Here is a 25,628-nt window from a genome sequence, read left to right as displayed (position 1 = left end):
AGTGAAGCACCACACGCAGCAAGAGGAACCCGGCCCTCTCCCACGTGAACGTCGGGAATCGTCCAGCTCAGTCTCACCAGGAGGGCTTCCAGGGCTGAGGGACTCAGGAGGGACTTCTTCACGACGACATCGAGGGCTCCCGATGGCTCATGCCACATCCCGGGGGCACAATGAGGGCTCTACCACGTCCCGGGGGGACAGCGAGGGCTCTACCACATCCCGGGGGGACAGCGAGGGCTCCGCCGCATCCCAGGGGGACAGCAAGGGCTCCACCATATCCTGGAGGGACAGGAGGGCTCCACCATGTCCTGGAGGGACAGGAGGGCTCCACCACGTCCTGGGGGACAGGAGGTCTCCACCATGTCCTGGGGGCACATTGAGGGCTCTACCACATCCTGGGGGGACAGCGAGGGCTCCGCCACATCCCAGGGGGACCCGTGCAGGAGGCTGAGGGAAGGGCGGGCACCGGGCACATGGGGTCAGTGCACGCGGCCCACCTGAGCAGGCAGGGCCTCAGGATAATACAGCGACCTACCTGAGTGGAGGGTCTGCAGAACTTGGAGAAGCAGGCTGGTGGTCCTCAGCAACCTCCAGAGCTCCTGCTGGGAAAGAAGAACCCATGCTTTACATCCCAGAGTGTGTGAGCGGTCATCATTCTCCTCTCATGATGAGTCCACAGCTCCTTCTCACCACAGGCTTATGGCACCATAAAGATGGCTGGGAGGCTTAAGAACCTCCAGTTCCTAGGCCAAATGTGCTCAGTATGGGGTCATGACACAGAACAAACAAAGCACACGGAGGTGCAGACAGATCAGGCTGCAGGTGGAAGCACACGACCCTCTAGCTCCAGTGTCCGTGGGAATTTACAATCTGATTTATTTGCAGGGGTATCTATGGACCAATGCAGATGGCCCTCAGGGGAGAAAGCGTGACGTGGGTCCAGCCTTATGCACACACACACTCATGCCCTCACTCTGCACAGGGCCGACTCAGGTGCCTGGGCTCCACCAGGCATCCTTCTCTCAGCCCTGTGTGGGTGTTGAGAGCGGAAATCATGGCAAAGGCCATCCTACATGAGAAGACGGCTGACGAACAGCCAATCAGGTGCCAGCAAGAGAAATGAGTCTCCACTGTCCACACAGAGCCCTCAAAAGGGACTCATTGATGGGTAAGCCACCATTCCCAGTCAGCTGCTGGACGGCTGACTCAAAGGCCAAGAGAGCTCAGCCAGCTTGGTGACTCCACAGATGAAGGCAGAGTCCAGGCACAGGGCTGCTGCCACACAGCACAGGCACAGGTGCAGGGCAAGGAACTGCACACAGCAGGCAGGACTTCCAGGCCACAGAAGCAGGCCTCTGTGCCCAGTGCTGCGGGAGCTCAGGCAGGCCTCCCAGCCTGCTCTCACCCAACTTTTCACTGCAGGGGCTTCCACATGTCCCACCCCCAGAAGGTTGCAGTTCCCGGCTCGGATCCTCCTTTCAAGAAGGAAAGTGCAAGTTGGGTGTCCTCCAGAACACGAGAGCTCTGATGTGGGGCAGGGGCCAGGGGAGCATGCTCACCACACAGGGCACTACGAGCACTCTGCTGGCAGAAGACAACCAGGGAACCAAAGCAGCACCTGTCTCAGAGGCCTTCAGGATGGCCTTAAACAGCAGGCCAGGGCCCGGTGTGGGAAGGGGCCAGGCTAGCACAGTGTCCCAAGACAATCCTAAGGGTCACAGCGGTCCCCATCTCCAGGGCAGAATCCTGGCACCAGAAGCTGAAAGGCAAGCAGGCTTTGGACCTGCCCAAGACCAACCCTCCTTGGAAAGAGGTCAGAATGTTCATCTCTCTTCAAAAGATAAACACAAACGGCCTTGTTCCTCGGCTCCAAGACTCACGGCAGAATTGACCACAACATGACTTTATTACAGGCTCTTGGTTGACAGTAAAAATAATCAGCAGTTGTTTTAAGATTATGCTGAGTGATTTTTAAGCTACTTTAAATGATGTTCAATCGCTAAATAACCAAACAACTTAAATACAAGCAAAGCACTGTAAAAGGAGCACATTTTCTTAAGTGAAAGTCTCCATGACACACTCCCTGGTCTGCAGACGGGCCAGCTTCGTGGTTACAGACCAAGGACAGACCATGGCTCGTGGCCCACTGCAGAACAAAGACAGGCGGAAGACACCTCTCCTACGAGCCCTCTGTGGTTTCCAGAATCAAGAGCTTTCTTTAAGGAAGGTGTTTCTCTTAAATTGCTGCTAACTAGAAAGAAAAGGATCTCTGACAAACTCCCCACAAGAGCACAACTGCGACTCACACCTGGGCCACTCTCATATGCCGCTCACGTTGTGAGAAGGCCATCTCTAGCTAACTCAGCCCAGCCTCTCGAGACCCTCGCAGCTTCTGCGCTCTGGGTAGAGAGGAAGGCAGAGACTGACTGCCCCCACCCCAGAACTGAGGACACAGGCTGGAGAGATGGGTGAACACCTGTCATCCCCAGTGCCTTGCTGCACACCCTGGCATGGCTGTGGGGTCCAGGCCTCTCCCCAAGGTCTCTTCTTGCACCTCACTGGTGTGGCCAGCTCTGGAGCATCTCCGGGCCTCCACTGTAGGCCTGCTGCCGGGCAGGGAGACAGCTCCCAGGCAGAGTGTGCCCTTGTCTCTCCTTCCCTCCTCACCCCTCCTCACTGAGAATGAAACAGCTGGACAACAACTCAGAGGACGGCTGGTTTGTGGGTAGACAGGTGTATCAGGACACACGTGAATCCAGCCAGCAGCGGAACAGAGTGCCAGCGGAGGTGTGGGGCGTGGTGGCACTGCCAGAGGTCACCTATGGCTCCCTGGTCTTCAGAGGCCAGACTCGCAGGCTCAGCCTCGATTTCAAAGCCCTCCTTATCTGTGCCTTGTGGAAGAGAGCACTGATCCCACCCTATGAGCAGGGGGTGACTAAGGTGGGGAAGGGAAGGCAGCACGCCCTGCTGTGCCAGGGAGCAGGCGCAGTACCTTCCTCCTCCGCAGACTCCGTGCGGATGATGGCGGGGCTGCAGTAGGCTGGCTGCAGCAGGGGTAGGCTGCAGGGGACAGCGTAGCCGCAGGGCACGGGCACCGAGTACCCGCTGGGCACCTGCAGACCCACGGCTTCCTCCTTGGCGCTCAGGTCGGAGGGCGGCGGCTGGTCCTCCTGGAATGGCGTGATGTCGATGACGGAATAGGGGTTCACTCTGGCTGGGACCGCAAGGGGGGCAGGTTCTGCCACTGCCTCGGCTTCTGTGCTGGTCCCATTTTCGCCTCCTGGAGGGCGGAAGGTCACCTGTCAGAGCACTCAAGGGCAGGCGGGTGCCCTCAGTGTGCGGGCCAGGAAGGCCTGGGCACGCAGCATATGCCTGGCATGTCCAGATGGATATAGGAGACCACAGTCCATGCAGCACACTGCAGAACTGGGCTCCACACCCCCTCTGGGACAGGTGAGATGGACACAGCCTGGTGGCTGACCCTGGACCACAGCTCGGGCTCAGCAGCCCCTGCTCAGTGAGCCAGCCCAGGCCTGTAGTCTTGAAGACGGAAAACCTGGGTGACTCCCCGCAGGGCCACGCTGTGAAGAAAGGCAAGTGGGACTCACCAGCAGGGGAGGAGGCTTCACCTGCCTCCTGGCCCTGGGCCCCAGCATCTGCCGGGGCTTGTCGGTCTGCTTCCGGAACTTCATCTCCACTGTCAAAATCGAACTGCTCCCCCTCCTCCTCCTCGTTGTTATTAGCACCATATTTCACTTCATTTTCTAAAATTTAAGAAGTATGAATTACCAGGTTAACCATTATTCTTGGCACAAGGGCTTGCACCTTCCTGAACAAGGACAGAGACCACGGGGCGCTTCCCTCCTGGGAAGCAGGAGCAAGGCCAGCAGCCAGAGCATTCCAAAGAGGAAGACAGTCTACTTCATGCCCAGGAGGGCCTGGGGCCCAAGCAAAGAGAGAAGGACAGAAGGGAAGCCCAGGCCGACCCTGCACTACTCAGGAGCTTCTGGAAGTAAAACATAGAAAGGACCGTGGAATACTCAATGGCCAAGGGAGGCTAGAGGAAAGAGGAGAGGGTAGAGGAGGGTGGAGGAGGGAGGGGAGGGAGAGGGGAGGGGAGAGGGGGAAGGGAGGGGGAGGGGGGAGGGAAGGGAAGAGGGAGGAGGAGGGGAAGAGGGGAGGAAGGAATGGGAGGAAGAGAGGAAGGAGAGGGAGAGGAGGGAGGGAGGAGGAGAGGGGAGAGGAGGGAGGAAGGAGGGGAGGGGAGGGGAGAAGAAGGGAGGAGAGGAAAGGAGGAGGGGAGGAGGGAAGAGGGAGAGAAGGGAGGGGTGAGGAGGGAAGAGAGGAAGAGGAGGGGAGGGAGAAAGGAGAAAGGAAGGGGGAGAAGGGGAGGGAAGAGGGGAAGGAAAAGGAAGAAGGGGAGACCAGAGGGAGAGGAGGGAGGGAGAGGAGGAGGAAGGGAAGGGAGAGAGGAAGGAATAGAAGGAGGGAAGGGAAGAGGGAAAGGGGGAGAGGGGGAGGGGGATGGGAGGGAAGAAGGGAAAAAAGAAAAGCAACAATCTAAAGGCATGGACCCCGTGCTGAAGACGCCGCACCCCAGCTGGACACTGATGGGTGCTGCTCAGGCCGGGTCTGGCCCCATTTGGCCCATGCTCTCCCTGCACTGGCTGAGGCCTCAGCCCTTGTCCCAGCCAAGGCCTTCTGCTTGTCCCCAAGGACCTGAGAGCAGCCCCCGTGCCCCAGTGCTGTGGGCCATACTCTGTCTCCACGTGGCTCCAGCTCTGGCTACCTCCACCCGAGGCTGCTCTGACCCAAACTCAGGCAGGCTGGGCCTCACGGTGCTATGCACAGGACTGGGTCTGCCATGCCCAGGGCATCCGAGGAGGTCCTGGCCTGGGGCCCAGGGCTGGGTGACCAGGGCGAGAGCTCGGTAGCTGCTCTCAGGAGAGCTGAGCCCTTCCTCCTGATCTTGCCACATCAAGAGGCATTCAGTCCCTGGGTCTTCATGAACTGAGGTTAATATAGCGATAGTATGATTTCTTTTTCTGAAACATCATCTGTGGCAGAATTTTAGTATTAATTAGAGACAGCTCTTGCTGGTAGTGTGACTTTAAAATCAGGAACTGAGTTTTGCTTTCTGAAATACCCCAAAGCATCTTCTGAGATGATTTCTTTACACGTCTCAGGTGGCTGTCTGAGCTGCTCGTGGGCCGCTGCCAGCCTGGACGCTGGGAACGCTGCAGACACTGCCTTGCTCAGCCCTGTGGCAAGGCTGGAAGAGGCGCTGCTCCATCTGTCCTTCCTGAAGCTGTCTTGTGCTTATAGTCTCCCCCAAAACTGTAACTGTCTCCTTCATATCTCATACAAAAGTACAAGCCTGGGCATCATGGCTGAAAGGCCAGGGCTCCCACAGCTGAGGCCCACACAGGTGAGACCCGCCAGAGGCCAGTGCAGCCGCAGAACCGGCCTCTAGGCACCCATTCCCACATCCCATGCCTCCTGGGTCCTCCAGCTCCAGATGACCCTCAGGGGTCAGTCCCCCACTCAGCAGGAGCTCCTGCAAACAGTGGCACCTGACAGTTCTCTGGGGGCCTCTCCTCCCACTGGACACTCTGGGCAGTTCACCACACCACAGTTGGCTCGGTGTCTCTGGGGCCCTGCTCACTTGGGGGCAGCTCTGCCTACAGAGCTTCTGGATGAGCATAACCAGGGCCAGAGGTCCGTATGGCGGGCAGCGCAGGGTGGAAGAATGCCTGCACAGCTTTGCCCCACCTGCCCCACAGCCCAGGTTTCGAAAGAACAGGAAGCCCTGGGGATGCCTGCTACAGAAATGTTAGGGTCCACCACAGGGCTGGGGCCAGCCTTCCCTGCCATGGGCATCTGGGCAGGCGGCTCTGGCGAGATGATAAGAAGGCTGTACCTGGTGTGGATGGACAGAAGAGATCCATGCTTGGCCCTGAGTTGCCCCAGAGAAAGGAAGCAGGAGAGGACTCCCTGGACCCCGTTACAAGTGCCTGGAGAGGCTGTGTTCTAGTGGTGGAACGTTGGCCCTGGCCACTGGGCCTGCACGTGGACGTGGCCTCTGAACAGGAAGCCCTTTCCCTTCCACATCAGTCAGCTTGGGTGGGGGATGGAACACCTTGCAGGAAGCTGAGATGCCCAGGACAGGCAAGCCTGGTGCAAGAGGCTCACTGGTGTACCCCAAGTGCACTGGCCTAAGAGCTGGGACCCTCAAAGTTCATATCCCCTCTGAGCCCCAGCAAGCACCTCATCATTCTCCCTGAGACTCTCTCACCCTCGTCTCCCCCACCACTTGCCCCTGTCAGGAGCAGCCTCGTAATTCCAGAGCACAGAGTGTTCAGGAAGAGCCCCTAGTGCCCCAGGGCTCCTGGACACCCCTGTGGAGGCCACGCACCTGTGGGAGCAGGAGGAGGGCCCTCTTGCTGGTCCATGCTCTGTGGCTTGGTCAGGGAACAGAAGCCCCCGCAGGAAGTGGAGACACCACCCGTCACATGCTGGCTAGGCAGATGTCACTTTCTCACCACGTGCAGGGCTTGTAGTGATGGCCTGATGGCCCTGTAAGGAGGAAACACAGCTGTCACTTGCAGCTGGGGTTAAAGAACTCATCCCCTACTGGCTGCAAACCAAACCCAAGAGAGGGTTCTCAGTCAGCGCGACTTCTCCTCGGGTCACCCTGAATCGCAGCCAGCAGGTAGCCTCAGAGCTGGGACCACTGGGCAGATCCCTGCCAGCCAACACCTCCGAAAGTCTTTGCTTAAGTTCATTCAGGGTTCTGAAGGGAAAAATCAGCACATAAGCCAAATGTGTGCTTCCTCTTCCTTCAACTAACACTTAGCAGTTCTGAGTAAAGAACTATCAGGATTAAGGTGCAGCTGACAGTTTTCTAAGCTTCCTTGAGGGAACAAGTAACCAGTCTCTTGGCTAGGACAATCCCACGTGCCTGGATCTAAAACAGGGTGACACCCAGAGCTCATGAGAAGGCTGGCTCCTAGCTCCAGAGGAGGACATCCTGTCCACTGACTCACAGGAGACTGCCCCGCACCCACCTGGCTTCAGACAGGGACAGAGGGTTGAGGAAAAGCCAACTGCTTCCGTTCCCACGTCAGGAACAACGGATGCGACGGACGGACGGCGACGCCTGCCCCCAGCGCCTCCTCCACCGCCAGCTGCCTACCCAAGGCCATCACTGGCTTCACGTGCTCCGCACAGAAAACAGGCCTGGAAAAGCCATGGGCTGCCAGCGGGCACAGCCTTGGACTTCGTCTGCAACCACCTAAGCCCAGCCAATTATTTTAGCCAAATTAATTAACAAAATGTGGTACTTTCCAGAGAAAGCCAATGTGTTCTCAAACTAAGATGAGCTGGCAGTGCCACGAAGGCTCTCATGCACTGAGACGTGGAGGGCTCCAGGGGCACCCAGCAGGAGCAGCCACCCTCTGCCCCATGCTCCCCTTACCCAACTTTCCCTGACACCCTCATGGGCATTGAGAAGCTGCCAGGACCTGGCCCAGAGCTGCACACCCTGTGTGAGCAGCTGGCCTTCCTCGCTGGCATCTGGAGTCTCAGTTCCCACATCCCTCCTTCACCAACACTCGCAGATCCACAGGTGCCGGGAAGCTGCTGGGAGCAGTGGCCTCACTTGGGAGTAACCCAGTCACAGCATCGCCCCAACAAGGGGGTTCTGCCTCAAATGAAGATGCAACAGCTCAGAAAGTTCAAAGGACCTACCCAGGCCATACAAGGGCAGGTGTATGACTCGGAGCCTCAGAGCCCAGAGGCTGGGGCAGAATCTGCTGTCCACATGCCAGGTGAGACCTGGCAAGTTCTGAGATGGTGCAGCAAACTGCTACACCTGGAACTGGTGGGCGGCAACAGTGTCCACCTCCCAGCACGCTGCAGGTGAAACATGGTGCAGGGATGAGAATAGGAGCCTCGTCAGTGCTGGGCACGCACGTGCCAGCTGCCACTGCTGCTCACGGTGGCGGACAGGAGTGGTCACTGCTGCAGTTCCTGCTGCTCTGCGCCAGGCCCTCCAGCCACACCTGGACTCTACATGCTGGACACTGAGGACATCCACAGAAGGGGCAAAGGAGCTCATGCCAGTGGTAGGAAACGGACTTGCTTTCCCGTCTAAGGCAGGCGTGCTTAGGCTCAAGGCTGGGCCACAGTTGGGAGGGCCACAGAAGGGTCCTCAGAGAGAAGCTGAGCAACGCGGACACTGCCTGCAGCTGCACAGGGATGTAAGTGAGGGCAGGCAAAGGGCTGCTGTAGTGCCAGTCCAGCCAAGGGCACACCTGCTGTGCTGCAGAAACCCACGGTTCTGAGACAGAATCGACTCGCCCTGCACACACGCAGGTGCACACGAGAGCCCCCAACCACTCACAGCAGCGCACTGCATTCTGGGCTGACACGGCCACAGGCTTCCTCCAGCTTCTCCCAGGGAGGGCGCAGGGCAGGGAAGCAGAGTGGACAGGACTGGACTATGGAAGGCAGGCCTGATGACCCCACGCCTCTGAGGCTGAGGGCAGTCTGCATGGCCAGGAGAAGAAGGAGGTGCTGGAAGGCCAGCCCAGGTCCCACAGAGCCTACGGGCTCCCGCGTTTCATGGAACACCGCATCGGGCTGCTCGCGTGATGCCCGTGCAGCTGCAGAACAGTTGGGGTGCGTAAGGAAAGGAGCACGGAACGGCACGGTGGCTCCCACTGGGCCCAGGCCCCAGGCCCATCCTCCAGAGTGCCAAGGCCTCAGGAACAGGACAGAGAGGGCCATCAGTGAATGTCCTTGAACTCTAGTCCAGAGAAACGGGAAAAGAGACACAGGCATCTCCAGACACTGCCACAGGAGAGGCGGCTGCCCCGCAGCACTGCCCAGTGATGGCTGAGGCTGAATCACCTGCCTAGGAGGGCATGGGACAGAGACCAGCTCAGCCTGCGGTGACCCGAGCTTTGCTGTGCAACTCTGTGGACCTCGGTGCTCAGTCTGCCCTTGCCAGGGCTCGCCTCAGCAGACTGAGCGCCTAGGTCCACAGAGTCGCACAGCATGGGTTGCTCTTCTCTAGAGGTCTTCCTGTCAGCAGAGAAAGCAAGCGCGCTCCGCCTGCATCTGCTCAAGACAGAAGGTGGGCACGCTGGCCCACTGCTGGCAGCCACAAGGCTCTCTGTGTCTTACAGGGGCCCGGTGTGCCCTCGCTTTGGCTAAACATTTCCTAACCATGCTGCGTGGGCCTGGCCTCACTGATGCTCTGTTTTTCTGCCCAGAACACCTGGAAAAAGGGTCAAGCCAACCCATCTCACCAGTGTGACTGGTATGAGCAGGATGAAAAAAGAATAAACACCCGAGTCTTCCAGCAACACCTGATCTCTGAAGTCACACTGGCTCACACTCACACAGCACTTACACCTGTCAGCTGAACTGGGGCTTCACACACACCAGGCCACTTTACCCACACAACTCTCTGCCATTCCCCTGAGGCCAGAGGGCCCGCAGCAGGCCTGTGGCTCCCTGGCTGTCAGCGGCTATCAGGACTGCTACCCACTCCCTGCATCCCAGACAGTGTGTCAAACAGATGAGCCAGGGCTCCAGACCTTCTCCTGCATGTGAGTGCCCCTGGACACTGCACCCCGGAGCAGGGGCTTCGGGGGCTGGCCCTCGGGTGGAGGTGGTCCTCACTGGATCACTGGGCAGGAGCTCTGCCTACTGCGAGCAGGTGAGACAGACTGACGCCAGGCAGAGCCCAGGGTCTGCTTTCAAAGCACCCTGTGTCTGACCTGCGTGCAGCGTGAGCAAGACCAGCCTCGGCTGCCCAGCTTTGTTTTCATGACTGCTGTCATCGTCCAATTTAAGCATCTTAATGAAAGATCTCATTGTACATTTGGATTGTGGTTTTAAACAAAAGTAGAAATGGTCAGTTAAAGAGCCCAGACACTAACAGACTGCCTCAGCCTTTTGTGTTCAAACATTGTGCTCCCTTTCATACAACTGCCCCTGGCCAGCATGGCCACCCACCCGAGTTGGTGAAGGCCCCTGATCACCACCCCAGTGGTGGTATTGGGCAAGAGCTGCTGCATTCAGGCAAACAGGAAAGACCGCAGCCAGAGACCTCAGGAAACTGGGCATGAGCCCATGTGCACAGCCCCTCTGGAATCCCCTGGCCGAGGCCCTCACTGAGCAGAGGGCAAAGGGGCTGGAGGCTCTGTCTGGTCACTGTTCCTGGTCAGACAAGGATCTGACCCACCCAGCCTGTGTCCTCTGCTGCAGCTGGGCTGCTGACATGGCCATCCCACTTCTGGCAGGCTGGCAGGAGCACCATATCTGGTAGCACAGGTGTCATGCCTGCTTCAGAATGCTCTGCCAGATTCACGCGACAAACACAAGACCTGTGTACCCTGAGCCTCCTGGCCCCTCAGCCCTTCAAAGGTGAGAGCTCACGGAGCCCTCGTGAGTCAACACCACACGTCACATTGGAGTCCCACCAGAGGCAGATCCATGGCCGTCCATACCCGGCAGTCCCTGGGCAGAGGGAGGCTCAGGAAAGGCTCAGGACCGGCCCTCTCCAGGTTTAAGAGGAGGCAGCTAGGGAGCAGAGAGCCCGGAAGCGGGTCAGGAGCATGTGCTGCTGCAACACCCACGGGTTCTCGGTTGCTGAGCAAAACCTGGCTGCCTGCTGGGAAGGCTCTGTACCCATAAAGAATCCATGAGGGGGTGCAGACATAAGTACAGGGTGCTCAGCCCACCCCACTGCAGAGAGAGACAGTGGACATTCCTCTCACTGTCCACGGGTACAAGCAGACAGGATGCTTACAAAAACTGAAAATCCAAACATGCTTTCCACAGTCACTCTTCTCCAGGACTAGAGAAGCCTAGCGTGTCAGAGCTACTGTGTGGCTGTGTGGACAGGTCACTCAGGGACTCCAGGTGGTCTCTTCATCAGAGCCTGCGCCCACTCCAGGAGGGACAGCAAGCAGCCACATCCCTCAAGGTGCAACTTCAAAGGGCTAGCCATGTGCTGGGGCAGCTGCCTTCCCAAGGGCTACCAGAGCCCAAGATCATACCCCCTGCAACCACTCCTACAGGACCAGACCCCCTAAGACCACTCCTACAGGACCAGTCCCCCTACAGCCACTCCTGCAGGACCAGACCCCTACAGCCACTCCTGCAGGACCAGACCCCTACAGCCACTCCTGCAGGACCAGACCCCCTACAGCCACTCCTGCAGGACCAGACCCCCTACAACCACTCCTGCAGGACCAGACCCCCTACAATCACTCCTGCAGGACCAGACCCTACAGCCACTCCTGCAGGACCAGACCCTACAGCCACTCCTGCAGGACCAGACCCCCTACAATCACCCCTGCACAACCAGACTCCCTACAGCCACTCCTGCAGGACACGACCCCCTACAGCCACTCCTGCAGGACCAGACCCCTACAGCCACTCCTGCAGAACCAGACCCCCTACAGCCACTCCTGCAGGACCAGACCCCCTACAGCCACTCCTGCAGGACCAGGCCCCCTACAACCACTCCTGCAGGACCAGACCCCCTACAATCACTCCTGAAGGACCAGACCCTACAGCCACTCCTGCAGGACCAGACCCCCTACAATCACCCCTGCACGACCAGACTCCCTACAGCCACTCCTGCAGGACCAGACCCACTACAGCCACTCCTGCAGGACACGACCCCCTACAGCCACTCCTGCAGGACCCGACCCCCTACAGCCACTCCTGCAGGACCAGACCCCTACAGCCACTCCTGCAGAACCAGACCCCCTACAGCCACTCCTGCAGGACCAGACCCCCTACAGCCACTCCTGCAGGACCAGACCCCTACAACCACTCCTGCAGGACCAGACCCCCTACAACCACTCCTGCAGGACCAGACCCCCTACAATCACTCCTGCAGGACCAGACCCTACAGCCACTCCTGCAGGACCAGACCCTACAGCCACTCCTGCAGGACCAGACCCCCTACAATCACCCCTGCACAACCAGACTCCCTACAGCCACTCCTGCAGGACACGACCCCCTACAGCCACTCCTGCAGGACCAGACCCCTACAGCCACTCCTGCAGGACCAGACCCCCTACAGCCACTCCTGCAGGACCAGGCCCCCTACAACCACTCCTGCAGGACCAGACCCCCTACAATCACTCCTGAAGGACCAGACCCTACAGCCACTCCTGCAGGACCAGACCCCCTACAATCACCCCTGCACGACCAGACTCCCTACAGCCACTCCTGCAGGACCAGACCCACTACAGCCACTCCTGCAGGACACGACCCCCTACAGCCACTCCTGCAGGACCCGACCCCCTACAGCCACTCCTGCAGGACCAGACCCCTACAGCCACTCCTGCAGAACCAGACCCCCTACAGCCACTCCTGCAGGACCAGACCCCCTACAGCCACTCCTGCAGGACCAGGCCCCCTACAACCACTCCTGCAGGACCAGACCCCCTACAATCACTCCTGCAGGACCAGACCCTACAGCCACTCCTGCAGGAACAGACCCCTACAGCCACTCCTGCAGAACCAGACCCCCTACAGCCACTCCTGCGGGACCAGGCCCCCTACAGCCACTCCTGCGGGACCAGGCCCCCTACAGCCACTCCTGCGGGACCCAAAACCCTACAACCACCCCTGAAGGGCCAGACCCTATAACCACTACTCCTGCAGGCCAGACCCCCTACAACTGCCCCTGAAGGGCCAGACCCCTTAGAAGTGCTCTGCCAGGATGGGCAGCCGCCACCTGCATGGGCAGTGCTGGAACCTGGCCAGCAGTACCTGGGCTCTGCCCCCAGTGCCCGCTGTGCCTGTGTGCCTGCTGTCTGTGCGTCAGCACTGCCACCACATCCTCAGGAAGGCCCCCCCGGCATGCTGAGACATCTCAAGTGACCTCTGAGGTCGAGCTCTCATTTGTGGACAGAAGAGAAAGAATGCAGGACTCTCCAGAGGACACAGGGAGGGGGACAGGAGAAAGGCAGCGTGAGCAGCAGGGGCTGCCCGGGCTGGAGGAGCAGAGCTCTGGCTGGGGGTGCACCTGAGGGCATGGAGGGGCACTGCCCATCAGGACTTGCCCTGGCCTGGCTCCCACTGCCTGCCAGAGGCACCAAGCTCCATGTCCCCGGTCTTCCACTCCCTGCTGTCCTCCACCCGCCCTGGCCCAGCTGCCAGGGTGGCCCCTGTGGACTTGGCCACGTCACCTCACCTGTGTGTGCCCTTCTTCCCCCTAGGCCAGCAGAGATGGAGCCATTAGTACTGTCTCCATGATCCCTGTTGTCCCCCACTAGAAGCCAGACTCCCCAGGACAGACAAACAAGGGGGAGAACGACAGGACCCTGCGCAAGCCCTCCCTGGCAGTAGGCGGATCAGCGTGCGGCCACTCACCTGCAGCCCCAGCACACAGACACCTGCGTGCTGCACAGCCGACTAGAGCGCATCTGCAGGGGTAAGAGCGGGGACAGCAGAGATGGGTTATGTGCTGGGCACTCAGCAGCATGCCCGCAGTGGTCAGCTCTCAAAACCAGGTGTGGAGGAAGAAGGCAGGCAAGAGCGCGGGGAGAGCATCCCCGGATGCACAACCCAGCTAGACCCCTGCCAGTCTGCACTGGCCCTCAGCAAATCCCACACCCGAGCTCCCTCACACAGACCCCAGCAGCCAGCGGCTGAACTGGCGGGAGGTGAGTCTGTTCCACTGCTTTCCTCCCCCCTGCCCCCAAGCAGTCGTCCCACTGCACCTGAGATCATGGCACCCAGACCAGGGTGGCCACCACATCACAGCCCTCCCAGGAGCCTCTGCGGGCAGACGCACACCAGGTGTCACCACGCCAGCCCAGGAGCGTCCTCTCCGGGAAAAGCCAGCCAGAAAGAACACCATCGCTCCCACTGCCAACTGCCCCAGCACCTGCGTGGGTGCCACCTTTACCTGGGGCGGCCCGTCTTTGCAGCTCTCTCATGACAGGAGAGGTATATTCACAAAACAGAGCAGAAAGCCCCCCCCCCCGCAAGAGTCACCAGACCTGCCTCGCGTCCCGCCTTTGCTTGCCCACACTCGGTTGTGTTTCCAGGGCCAGTCCATCCAGAAGGAACAGAATGGAACAGAGAGTTTCTGACTGGACCAGAAGAGCAAACGGAGCTACGAGTCAAACCAACTGTTCCCAAAGGTCAGAAGGAAGAGTGGGGTAAAGAGGAGAAGAGCACCTGCCCAAGTCCCAACATTGTACCCAGGGATTTCATGCACACAAGTTCAAACTTCCAAGTCACTTTTATTTAGTACTGGGGATTGAACCCAGGGGCACTTAACCACTGAGTGACATCCCAGGTCCTTTTTATTTGTTAACACAGGGTCTTGCTAAGTTGCTGAAGGTCTCACTAAATTGCTGAGGCTGGCCTCAAACTCATGATCCTCCTGCCTCAGCCTCCCCAGGTCACTGGGATTACTGGTATTTACCCACATGCAGGGTGAAAAGTCACTTTTATAATAAGATATTAAGGCTATGGGAGTTTAAGTAACTTGTGAAAATCCCCCCAGGGCTATAGTCCCTTCCTGCACTTAGATACCTACTGCTGAGAGTTCACATCCCAGTAGAGGGGCTGGAGGAGGAGTGGGATGCCACAGTGGTCACACTCCTAGCTCTGGGAGCTGAGACGTGCAAGTCCAGACTAAAATCCCTACAAGGAAGGAAAAGAGTGGTGACAGGTCAGACCTTCTGCCCAAGCCAGGAGGCAAGGATCTTCCTGGAAAGGCCCAGAGTCCAGCTTGAGTGCCGGGCTGGAAAGAGCCAGGAGAAATGCAGGGGGCTGGCGTCTGGAACTTGGGAGAGGGGTGGCCTGGTCACTCCTGTCCATGGCATGGGCAGGCCTTAGAACAAAGGAAACTCACACCTGCAGTGCTGAACAGGGGCTGACTGGGGGAAGGGAGGCCAGGGCACGGTGGGTGTCTGCAGGAAGGCTCTGTGGCTGGGGACAGGATGAGCAGCAGCAGCAGCAGGTGTGAGGGCCAAGGCTGCAGCTGTCGGCCCTGGGCAGACTCCTTCAGGGCAGTAGGTGGCCCTTAGCATGTCCTGCTGCCTCTCTCCCACTCACCTGCAGACTTAGTCCCATGGAGCCCTGGGGAGGATGTCCTAGGTGGCCACTCTGGTTCAAGGCCAGGGGCCAGGGGGATCCCTGTGCGAGGATTATTAAGACCATCCTCAAACATCAGGAGGAGGCCCCCATCCAGCAGGCTCCAGATAAACACGTGCCCCTCATCCCTGTGGTGTCCATCCCTCTGGTGGCCCTTTCCCGGATCCTGGACCACTGTCCACGTGCAGGCACCACTGAGCCATGAGCTGGGGATGGTCCTGGCTCTACTCCTGCCCTGGCTGGAGGGGCGGCCTCAGTCCTGAGCACCAGATCCAAGGGCCAGGAGGCAGCAGCCACGCCTTGGTTACCACAGCGCACACCCTCCTTCCCACCCGGGCCCTCAGGAGAGGTGCCAGGAGGACAGCAGCCACTCCACAGCAGTGAGGCTCACCCTGCGGCAGCGCTCCCAGAGCGGCACCTGGGGAGCAGCCTTCTGAGGCCTCAGGGTGGCTTGGCAGGAAAGGTGCCACCAGGCCATACCTGTGGTGGGTGCTGGGCAGAGCCCAGACTCGATTTCTCTCCACTCACTCTGAACTGGCTGCTGGTCCCCCCACCATCCCTGCACCCTCAGCAGCCTGCTCTTGTCCATGTCCAGTACTGGGCTCAACATATCAACAGGAACTGATATCCCGTTCTGCCAGCACCCCTCTGCTGGGCCCCAGCATGCCACGCTCTGCATTCCTCTCTCCACCACTCCTGCCCTCTGCTCCCCTGCGGGCCTGCCCCTTCCTTGGTGAGCTCAGTCAGCCTGCAGCTTCACCGCCACCTGGACAGGGTGACCTCACCAGCACTGTGCTCCTCAATGCAGCTGCCTGTAGCACGTTCCCAGGGGCACCTGGAAAGTTCCCACCATGTGACCCAGGCCCAGCTCCGCCACCCACTGCCCACCAAACCAAGCACCCTGGGAGCCGTCCCCCATCCTTCCTTACTCTCAAGCCCAGGACCAAACCAGGAGCAGATACAGTCAGCAGCCTTCAACTCTGTCCACACACCACTGACCCTGGCTGCCTCCCAGCGTGCACCACCGCACCTGTGCCCAGAGCCATGTGAAGTCTCAGGTACACCTCCAGGCCTCCGTCTGGGCCTCTGCAGGGTCACTTCTCAGTAACCCAGAGGACAGTCCTACAAAACGTGAGCTGACTGGCTCGACACCCTCCAGGCATTCTGTCACAAACCCTCCGCTGCTCTGTCGCTCTGACCTTCCGTGGCTTCCCGTCACACTCGGAACCTCCACGGGCCTTCTTCATCTCTACTGCCCAGCTGGCCACAAGCCCAGGCACGCTGCCCCAGGATGCCCTTCACTGGCCTTCCTGTTGACTTTGGGCATGCCTGGCACCCCCTCCCCTGGCCCTATACTCCTTCTGCAAGGAATGCCCTTACAAGGAGTACCAGTTGGACCTGGCCACTTCCCTCAGTGTTTCCACTGCCCCACACAGTTCTAAGTGGCCAACGTGTGGGACAGTAGGCATGCTTGGGAAAGGATGTCCACCTAGGTCCACCTGAACCCCCAAGGGAAATGAGCCATCTGCAGAAGCACTTGGCTACGAAACTAGCAATCTCCAGACAAGTGCACACAACTTCCATCCCCCCCAGTCCACAAGGTCACCAGAGCCCCCATCTTCTGCAGGCCTGCTCCTGTAGACACACAGGGTTTGGAAGCAGCTCCTTACCACAGGAGCCACAGGCCAACCCAGCTCTCCCACGGCAGACTGCACATCCTGGAAAGCTGAAGACCAGCTTTCCAGGGACTCTGTCTGGCAAGGCTGCACCTTTCCTTCCCTCCTATTAAGTCAGAGAGAAACGCAGGTCTCCGCTGTCCTCCCGGAGCAGAGGGCCTCCCTCCTCCCAGCAGGCGCCCCCAACTTCAGACCCTGGGGCCTGGGCCAGAAGCTGAGAACTGTGCCACTCTGGGTCCTCCCAACCCCACAGAAGAGCTCAGACTTGAGCTCCACTAAGAGCGGTCACAGGGCCAGAGCTCCCAGAGCCAGCAATTCTCCTCGACTACACTCTGCAGCGCCCTGCTGGCTGAATTCAGAGCCCACACGTGACATCGCGAAGCTCCTCTGAGGATCAGCGGCATGCTGGGCAGGGATCAACACTTCTGCTGGGCGTGGGCTGCTTCCTACTGAACTGCTGAGTCCAGGGCTGGAGAACAGTCATGAATGGGCTTCCTCATCACCTCTTCAGCAAGAGGGCCGCCCTGCAGTGGGAAAGAAGCAAGTGGGCCTGGCCAGAGCAGAGGCTACCACACGGCCCTGGCAACATCTTGCCCACCTTGCCCCCGACAGGGCCAGGCTCAGGCTGCCCACACTGTGAGGAACATACCTGTGACATCCCCATGCAGAAAGCCTGGACTTGAGGGCCATCATCACCAGCTCTGGGTCCCCTGGGTGGGCTGGGCTCGCCCAACAGGCTTTCTACCACCCTCCTGCACACGCCCTGCATTCCCAAGCCACTTGGAGCCACCTCTGCAGGGAAGAGGAGCACAGCCCAATTAGGTGGGACCAGACCACTGCCCATATGTGCTGGAAATCCAGTGGCCCAGCCTATCCAGAAACCAGAGCCTTCAGCCCTAGCTTGCAGCTTCTGCTCAAGTGGGCATGGAACACCACCCAGCGTACCAGTGCCCTTTCAAGTCACCTCCTCATGTTCCTAAAAGTAGCCAGGAAACAAACTGAAATCCTTGCTGTTCTGCTTTCATAAAAAATTAAAACATAAGACATAAATGTGCACAGAACATTTTTATCAAAATATAATTCCAGGGTCATGGGAGTAGCTCAGTGGTAGAGAGTACTTGCCTACCACACACAAGGCCCTGGGTCAAATCACCAGCACCATACAGGCTCAAGAATGTAACAGAATTCCATTGGGAGGAGACCACGGGGGCACTCTGCTTGCACAGAGGAGCCTAACAAGTTGTTTCACCAAGTACAGCTGCCCAGGCATTTAGAGGTTGGTGCAACTGTGGTCCAGGAGGCTTGGCTACTGCTTGAGATGGTGTCAGAGCTTGGCATAAATCACACGGTACTGGTTCTACAGGAATGCAGGATGGGTTAGGGGGTCATGAAGGCTTCCACTGAGAGGCCAGGAAAAGTATAGTAGAGTTGGAGTCCTTGTGGGTTGCCCCTGAGAGAGCAATACATGGAGATGTGAAAAGGAAGCCAAAGCTGCAGTAGAGACACCTCCACCCCAAGAGAGGCCAGTAATGTGAGATATAAGCCAACAAAAGTTGTAGGAATTAAAAAGAAAGAAGCCAACAGAGAAACCGCCACCAGCAAGGTCATAAGGCAGAGCTACACCAGTCCTTTAGAGAGAACATCATGAGGCCATGTGCCCCAGATGCTGGACATGGAGCTAGACTTGTTTACCCAATTGGATTTCAGTCTTGCTTTGGTCCCATTTCTTCTTTCTAAACCTCTATTTCTCCCTTGTGGAATGGAGAAGTTACTCTGTGCCATTATATATCCGATATAACAGAGACTTGGACTTGGACTTTTGGGTAATGCTGGAACCAGGATGGAATGTCGGATTTAGACTGGGTGTCCCCCAATGCTTGTGTGTAAGTCCATGCACGCAAGAAAGCTTAGAGGCAAAATGATGGAATTATGAGAGTTTTTAACCGAATCAGTGTGTTAACTGGGGTGACTGTAGGCAGGTGGGGAGTGGCTGGAGGTGGGACACTAGGGTGTGTCTTTGTGGTTTATATTTTTCCCCTGGTGAGTGAAGTTCTGTCTGCTGTTTGCCATGTCTTGAGTGGCTTTCCTCTTCCATGATATTCACTTGAGGCCCAGAGCTACGGAGTTGGCAGTCTATGGACTGAGACCTCTGAAAACATGAAGACCAAATAAACTTTTTCTTCTCTTAACAAGGACAAACAAAACAAAACTGAAGGAACCTGTGAAGCTACCTACTCCAGCCCTTTGTTTATAAAACAGGCACATGAAATCGGCCACCCACAGGAGCCTCTGCAGCAAGGATGCAGTCTGCCCTGCACTTCCTCAGGGTCAGGAGTGAAGAGCAGGATCCCCCCCTGGGGCTGTTCCCCAGTGCTCTGGGAGGGCCTCCAGATGACCACCATGAGTAGGCAGGTAAAGGGCTGAAGCATCTACCATGTGCCAGGCACATTTGGCTGGTTCAATTAATTTTTAATTGCAGAGACAAAATGGTTCCCAGGTATTCTGGGCACCTTTTTGGAAACAGGACCATATCTAAAGGAAGAACTGCATACAGATCAAGCAGGCAGGCCAGAGTTGAGACACAGTAGGCTCTGCGGGAAGGCCCAGGCAAGGTGCCAGTTACATACAGAAACAGCAGATCATAAACACCAGAGCATCACCAATTCCCTCACCTGATTCAGTGCTCAGACCTCCTGGTTATGCATGTCCCCACAGAAGTGTGCAGAGAGCCCCTGGGCAAGCCTGTGCATTGGTCTCCCAGTGCCATTCAGCATCCTCCAGCTGAGAAGGCAGAAATTGCCTGACTTGTACTCAACTGCCTGAGCCTGAGGGTAGAGAGCCAATGCCCCCACCACCTCCGCCCCCCCACTCCAGGGTCCCAGGATTAGCTGGTCAGCCTTCCCAAGAGTCCTGCAGAGCCCTGAAAGCTGCTGTGAGGCATCTCATCCTGAGTCACCAGGTGGGAGCCCAGAGAGGTTCTGTTGGGCCTTTGTCTGGTGGGCAGCACAGATGGCTGTGTGACAAGGTCTAGTTCTCCTTCTGCATATATTTCTACTCCTTGGCCTGACCACTTCCCTCTCACCTGAGGCAAAAAAAGGCTGCTGGGGTCACCACTGTTCCCCCTGCACTCCTGCCTCCCATCAGCCCGGAGTGAGGCCTAAAGTGTGCTGCACAGCTGGCGTCACTGTGGCCTCTAGGGCTGCAACCAAGTCCTCCCGTTCTCTTCTCTGCCCTTTGGCCTCACTGGTGGAGGCAGAGCTGGGAGAGAAGGGAGCCTGAAAGTGCTGCCACATCAGGACCAGCCTAAAGCCCCATCTCTGAAGATCTCTGCTTTCTTTGGGAAAACATTTTTTCAACCCTGTTCTTATTCTTTCTCTGATAAGGTTCAGTTGTTCTACTTCAGTGAATGTTGCCTTTAAAAAAGTTTGAATACAAATTAATAAGAGTGCCAGTCCTGTGCTGCCATGTAACCAGGTAGCCTTGTCACCAGGAGCTGGGATACAGCAGTCACAGGACCCTTCATCTCTGCCTGCCCCAAATCTGAAGACAGCTCCTGCTCATTGAGGATGCCAGCATTTTGTGTTTAAGGTAGTTCATCCAAGCCAGTCACGGTGGTGCACACCTGTAATCCCAGCAGCTTGGGAGGCTGAGGCAGGTGGATAGTGAGTTCAAAGCCAGCCTCAGCAACCGTGAGGCACTAAGCAACTCAGTGAGACCCTGTCTCTAAATAAAAAACAAAGTAGGGCTGGGGATGTGCCCCTGAGTTCAATCCCCAGTAACTGCCCCTACCCCCTGCCGAAAAAAGTCGTTTATCCAAAACTTGGAAATGAAGTCAAAGAGGGAAAACTTTTTTGCCAAGCCAAATCACTGTTTCAGAAAACCTTCAGGATCACTTGACTTTTAGGAAAACTAAACACACTTATTTACCACTGATAATGACCAGACAGTCACAATCTGCAACATCGGGGTTAACCCACGCCCCGCACTGCGGGCAGCTCACCGCGCCGCGGCACCTGACCCAGCCGGCGCTCACCTGGCCGCGGCCCCTCCGGCGCGTCCCCCGGGCCAGCGCCACCGACGCCACCGTCGCGCGCTCACGCCCGCTGCCGCAAAGGCGCACGTGCACGCGCACCGCGAGGAGGTGTGGCGACGGCGGGCCCCGCACCGGGCGTTCCACGGTTCCGGCCCGCTGCCGCCTTTCGCGTCCTGGGCGGGTCGCTGGAGCCCGCGCGGCTCGCTGAAGGGGGTGGCGGAAGGTCTCCGGGGCGAGGTCTGCCTGTCTCCGTGCAGGGGCGTCTCCGGGGGCCGCGGGACCCCCGGGGACCCCCTCACCCCGACCCACAAGATCCCGCCACGCAGACCCCTGCGGGGTCCTTGCCCACCCGGAAGCCCACGCACACACACCCCTCGAGGCCCTGCCCCGGGGAGCGCCTGGCCTCCGAGGGTCCTGGAGGCTGAAGGGCCTGTGCAGAGGTGTAGGGGGGTGGAGGCACACCCACACGACATGTCCGACCTGTCCTCTGGGAGAGAATAGCCTCCAGCCTGTCCCAGAAACTACCCAGAGCCAAGGACATCCTGGGGAGACAGGTGAAACCTGGGCCCGTGCAGCCTTTCCCTTAAGAAAAGGTGACATGAGAAGTGCGGAGCTGTTCTGTTAGTCTGAGTGAGGCTGGCCCTTGAGGCAGAAGTTCCTTAGAGTTGGCCAGGGCCTCTGCCTGCTGGCGTTCTGAAAAGAAGTTTGCCTGCACCACCCTCCTGTCCAGAGACTGGGCCTGGAGGCTGGCCTTGGGTGTCCTCGAATGGGACCCTTTAGAGCAAAGACTGGCAGATTCTGGAGAACCCAGCCTAGCACAGAGAAGGTGGCTCTGGAGTCAGACCCGAGGCAGCACAGCCTGCGGTGTGCACCTGCTTGCTTCTGGGTCCCGGAGGTCGGTGCTGCAGTGTGGATGCAAGACCAGCCAGGTGCTTTGGGATTTCTGGACCTATCCAGGGAGGGCAGGTGACCAGGAGCAGAGCCTTCCCTAAGGCCTTTTGTAGCTAGATGACTCTGTCACCATCAGCCACACTACAGTTCTGTTTATCTTATTTATTTATAAATAAAAACATTGTGTGGTTGTTTTATTTATATGTTATTTCAGTTATTTGATTTTCCTGTTTCTTCCTGCTAAAATGTGAAGCCTCAGAGTGGGACCCCAATTTTGCTCCCTCTGTCCCCACACCTAGAATACTACCTGCCACTTAACAGATGATCAATAAGTGTTGAAAGAACAAATGAAATTAGGTGCTTTCTATAACAAGAAATCTCCACCCACCCTGCCTGCCCCCACCCAAAGCCTGTTAGAGGAGAATCCTTCAAAAATGTCTCCTGAGGCGAATTAAAAACAGGATGGACCCTGAGACTTGCTTTCCCCCTTTCCTGCAACATGTCAAAGACACCTGCCTTATCACCCTCAGGACTGTTCTGGGCATGAAATAAGTTTAAATCATGAGTACAGTGTGAGCGCGTCTCCAGCACCTGCTGAGAAAAGTTGGCATTCTCTTTCACCTCTGGTGGTTGCTCTGATATTTCTTCTAGGTTTGCTGCTACCCTGCATCCGTAGGTTTGTATGAAGACAAAGAGTGTGTGGGTGCTTGCTGCAGGCCAGCATCCAGGCCGCAGCCCTCCCTGCTCCTCCGTCCATCCTCAGGGTGCTCTTAAGCTCCATCTTCTCCTTCAAACTTTGTGGCTTTGGTGGGAGCTTCCTTGTGGCCATTTTCTCTGGATGGAAAAGGATCCCCTAATCCTGTGGTAGGTAGTTAGTAGGGAACTATTGAGATTTTGCACTTGAAGATGCACAATACTGGAGAACATTTAGGACAGTTGGAGAGAATCCCATACATTGGGAATGGGAAGGTGGAGGTGGTAGAAGGAAGAGTGCAAAGTTGACTCTACATAGAATCATTGAAGTCCCTGGAAGGAAAGCACTGCCCGGATGCTGCCTGTAATTTAAAACAGGATAGCAGAGATGATGTGAGTATGATGGAAAGTACTATGGGGGTGGAATTTAAACTTATAATTTTAAAATAACTAATTTTTTTTTATGCTTCAGGCACTATTTTAGTAAATTTTCTTATGGAAATATATATATAAATTATCCATAAGGTTTGAACATAAAAGAGGCTTGGTAGATCACCAGCCTTCACACACTTTGCAAATGGCACCTTCTGTCCTCTGGTTTTAAGGCACCAAGATCAGGATCATTGTGCATTGAGTCCCAAGTCCTGCTCCTGCTCTGGGTATTGGGATTTGAATAAAGAACTCCAAAGGCCCGGCCTTGAGCAACTGGGGTCTTGGAAGACTGAGTTACTTTGTTTGGTCAGCACTTTGCTTAGTTGAGGGTGTGAGCATTTGCTGGTGACAACAGAAGTGGGTGGGCTCTGGTCCCACACCTGCCCCAGGACACCTGCCCTGGGCCACATATCCTGGGCCATGTCCTTCCTCCAAAGCCCTCTTATTGCTTGCACCTCTCCTTGCAGGCCTGCCCCAGGCCCTGTGGTTTCCATCCCAACACTAATGTTGGCAACCTCTGGTCTCTCCAGGACCCAACTACTGTGTGTAAGCATATCCAAGGAGACCAAACCCAGCCTCAGGCTCTGACGCTTGGTAGAAATCACAACTGTGAGGATCTCTGTGGGTTCCCAGCACCCTCTTCCACATAATGCCCACTGTAGGGCTTTTTCAGCCCAGGATGTGTGAAACGGGAGAATGTGGACATCTGCTGTATGGAGGCTAGGGGAGGTTGGGGCATCCCCCAGAGTGGACACAACCCCACTGAGGATACCAACAGGTGCAGGAGGTTACAACTGGAGGCAGGAGGTTGCAACCACACTGTGATTGTCTGGACAAGTGCAATGTTCTCCTCTCCTACTCTGATCACATCCTTTTTGCCTACCAGGTGATGGAATCCCCAGAGTCTTGACCACTGCCCTTGATGGGATGAGCCAGGTCCTCAGCAATCTCCAGACAAGGATGCCTTGTTTGGGACAAGAGGGACCAAGCAGTTCTGCATGGGTCATCCCCTCTCCTACCTCAATTCTGGACCTAGCCTGCTCTGCTCAGTACCTCACTAGCATTTCCTACTAAACTTTTCCCTTGAACCTGGTGGGGTTAGAGGAGGGCAGACCTGGTCCAGAGACTGGGGCCAGCTCCCTGCCAGGAGGTGTCTTGCCCCTGACCATCCCCTTATGATTTCTTTCCTGGATCCTCATTCCCTGACCTGAATTCTTGAGGATGAATTCTTTTCTTGCCTTCTTTGTCTCTTCCTTTTCTTGGTTCCATCACATATTTTGCCGTGTCCTTCCTGTTCTAAAAGCACGTTCCTGTGATCCCTCTCATTTCCCTGTGCCCATTCTTATGTGTTTTGGTGCCATGGCCAATGTGCTATTCTTGCAGGATCTGGCCAAGGGCAATGGGGAATAGAAAATAAAATACTCCCACATGCAGATTTTGAAGATTAATTGCTGGGATCAGTTGGAGTGCTTCTCTCTGATGGAGAAGCAGATTTAAAGAGTTACCCAGCAGTCTTTATTTATATATGTCAAATTTTCAGGTTAAAGACTACACAAGCCTTATTCTTTATACTCAGACAGTAAATGGGCTAGAAACATTTATGCAGCTTTTCCACAGTTGCAATCCACAGTTGCAATGTGCCATGTTAAGGGCTTTGTGCAGTGCTCAAGAAAGTCCATTGTTTAAAGTGACAGTTAAATGGGCAACCTCAGAAATGGAACTTTGTGGTTGTCTAGCAGGAGAGTTCCTCTATGCCCAGGAGCTATGTGCCTGAGTTTAAGGTTGAGGCCGATAAGACTTTTGCACAGAGCCTCCTCATACAGGGCATTGCCATAGCAGCTAAGCATCCTGTGCCGTTGCACAGGAACATTCTCAGGCACCAGGCGTGCAACAGCCATGAGGTCATTAGAGACCCCAAACTCAGACACTGCTCTCCATTCAGTGTCACCGCTCTCCACATTTGGGTATCTCCAACATTTCTCTCTCTCTCTGTTGATCAGCAGTGGCAGTTATTTGTTCCTTATCCCTTAGTACTGGCCTCTAATTCCTCCCCCAGAAATGTCTTGGGAAGTCCTGGCTGTCCTCCCTCAATGCTGAGGGAAGGGTTCATCCACACCCACTTTCCTCTGCTCTTGCAGCAGGGTCCCTAGAGCATCCTTCCAGGAACTGGGCTGGCAGCCCAGAAGGCTCTAGCTTGGCCCCTGGGAAATGTGCTGGTTTAGCACATGCCTCTTCCAGTAGGTTTCTAAGGTTCTGCTTGCATCTCATAGAGAAGCCCTGTTTTAGGGTTGTGGCTCTTAAGAAGCCCTCCCCAGCACACCTGCTGGGTCCAGGCTGACTGTGCAGGTAGCTGTGCCCAGGGCCACGGTTGGGAGAAGGGACAGATTCTTCTTCTGGAATTCACCCAGTTGGGTTGGAGCTCTGGTGTTTTGTCAGGTCTTTTCTTTCTTCCTCTGTTTCTTTCCACTCTTTGTGATCAGAGTATTTCCAGAAGTTCCCAAGGTGGAGGAAGTAACACCACAAATTCAGTGAGCAGGTGACCCCTCCCTCATATCCTTTCATTTCATCTCCAGCCCAACAGGAATGAATTTTCCTTTAGATTGGGCTTTGAAAACAGATCCACATGGTCAAATTCTCAAGTTTCTCAATCTACTTTCTGCAGCTATCAACCTGAATTAGAACCCAGGCAAGGCTCTGATCAATTAGTTTCCTCTAAAAAATAAATAAAATTAACAAACAACTCTAAAAAATTCATCTGA

The 25,628-nt window shown here is 56.6% G+C and overlaps 1 protein-coding gene across 1 annotated transcript; it reads right to left on the bottom strand.

The window, feature by feature from the left end:
• Positions 1 to 147: 147 nt before the first annotated feature.
• LOC308640369 (rho guanine nucleotide exchange factor 10-like) lies at positions 148 to 15,125 on the bottom strand (the record flags this gene model as incomplete). The annotated part of the gene is made up of 8 exons (XM_081312303.1): positions 15,106 to 15,125; positions 14,581 to 14,691; positions 6,416 to 6,576; positions 3,609 to 3,764; positions 2,993 to 3,280; positions 536 to 599; positions 390 to 447; positions 148 to 279 (listed from the first exon to the last, which is right to left on the bottom strand). The coding sequence occupies exons 3-8, from the start codon at positions 6,450 to 6,452 to the stop codon at positions 148 to 150; spliced, it is 735 nt and encodes a 244-aa protein (XP_081168429.1). The 5' UTR covers positions 6,453 to 6,576; positions 14,581 to 14,691; positions 15,106 to 15,125.
• Positions 15,126 to 25,628: the final 10,503 nt, after the last annotated feature.

Source organism: Spermophilus citellus (genome assembly GCF_964194105.1).
Source record: "Spermophilus citellus genome assembly, contig: SCAFFOLD_114, whole genome shotgun sequence".
NCBI lineage: Eukaryota > Metazoa > Chordata > Mammalia > Rodentia > Sciuridae > Spermophilus > Spermophilus citellus.
This window is presented reverse-complemented; position numbering and strand designations above follow the sequence as displayed.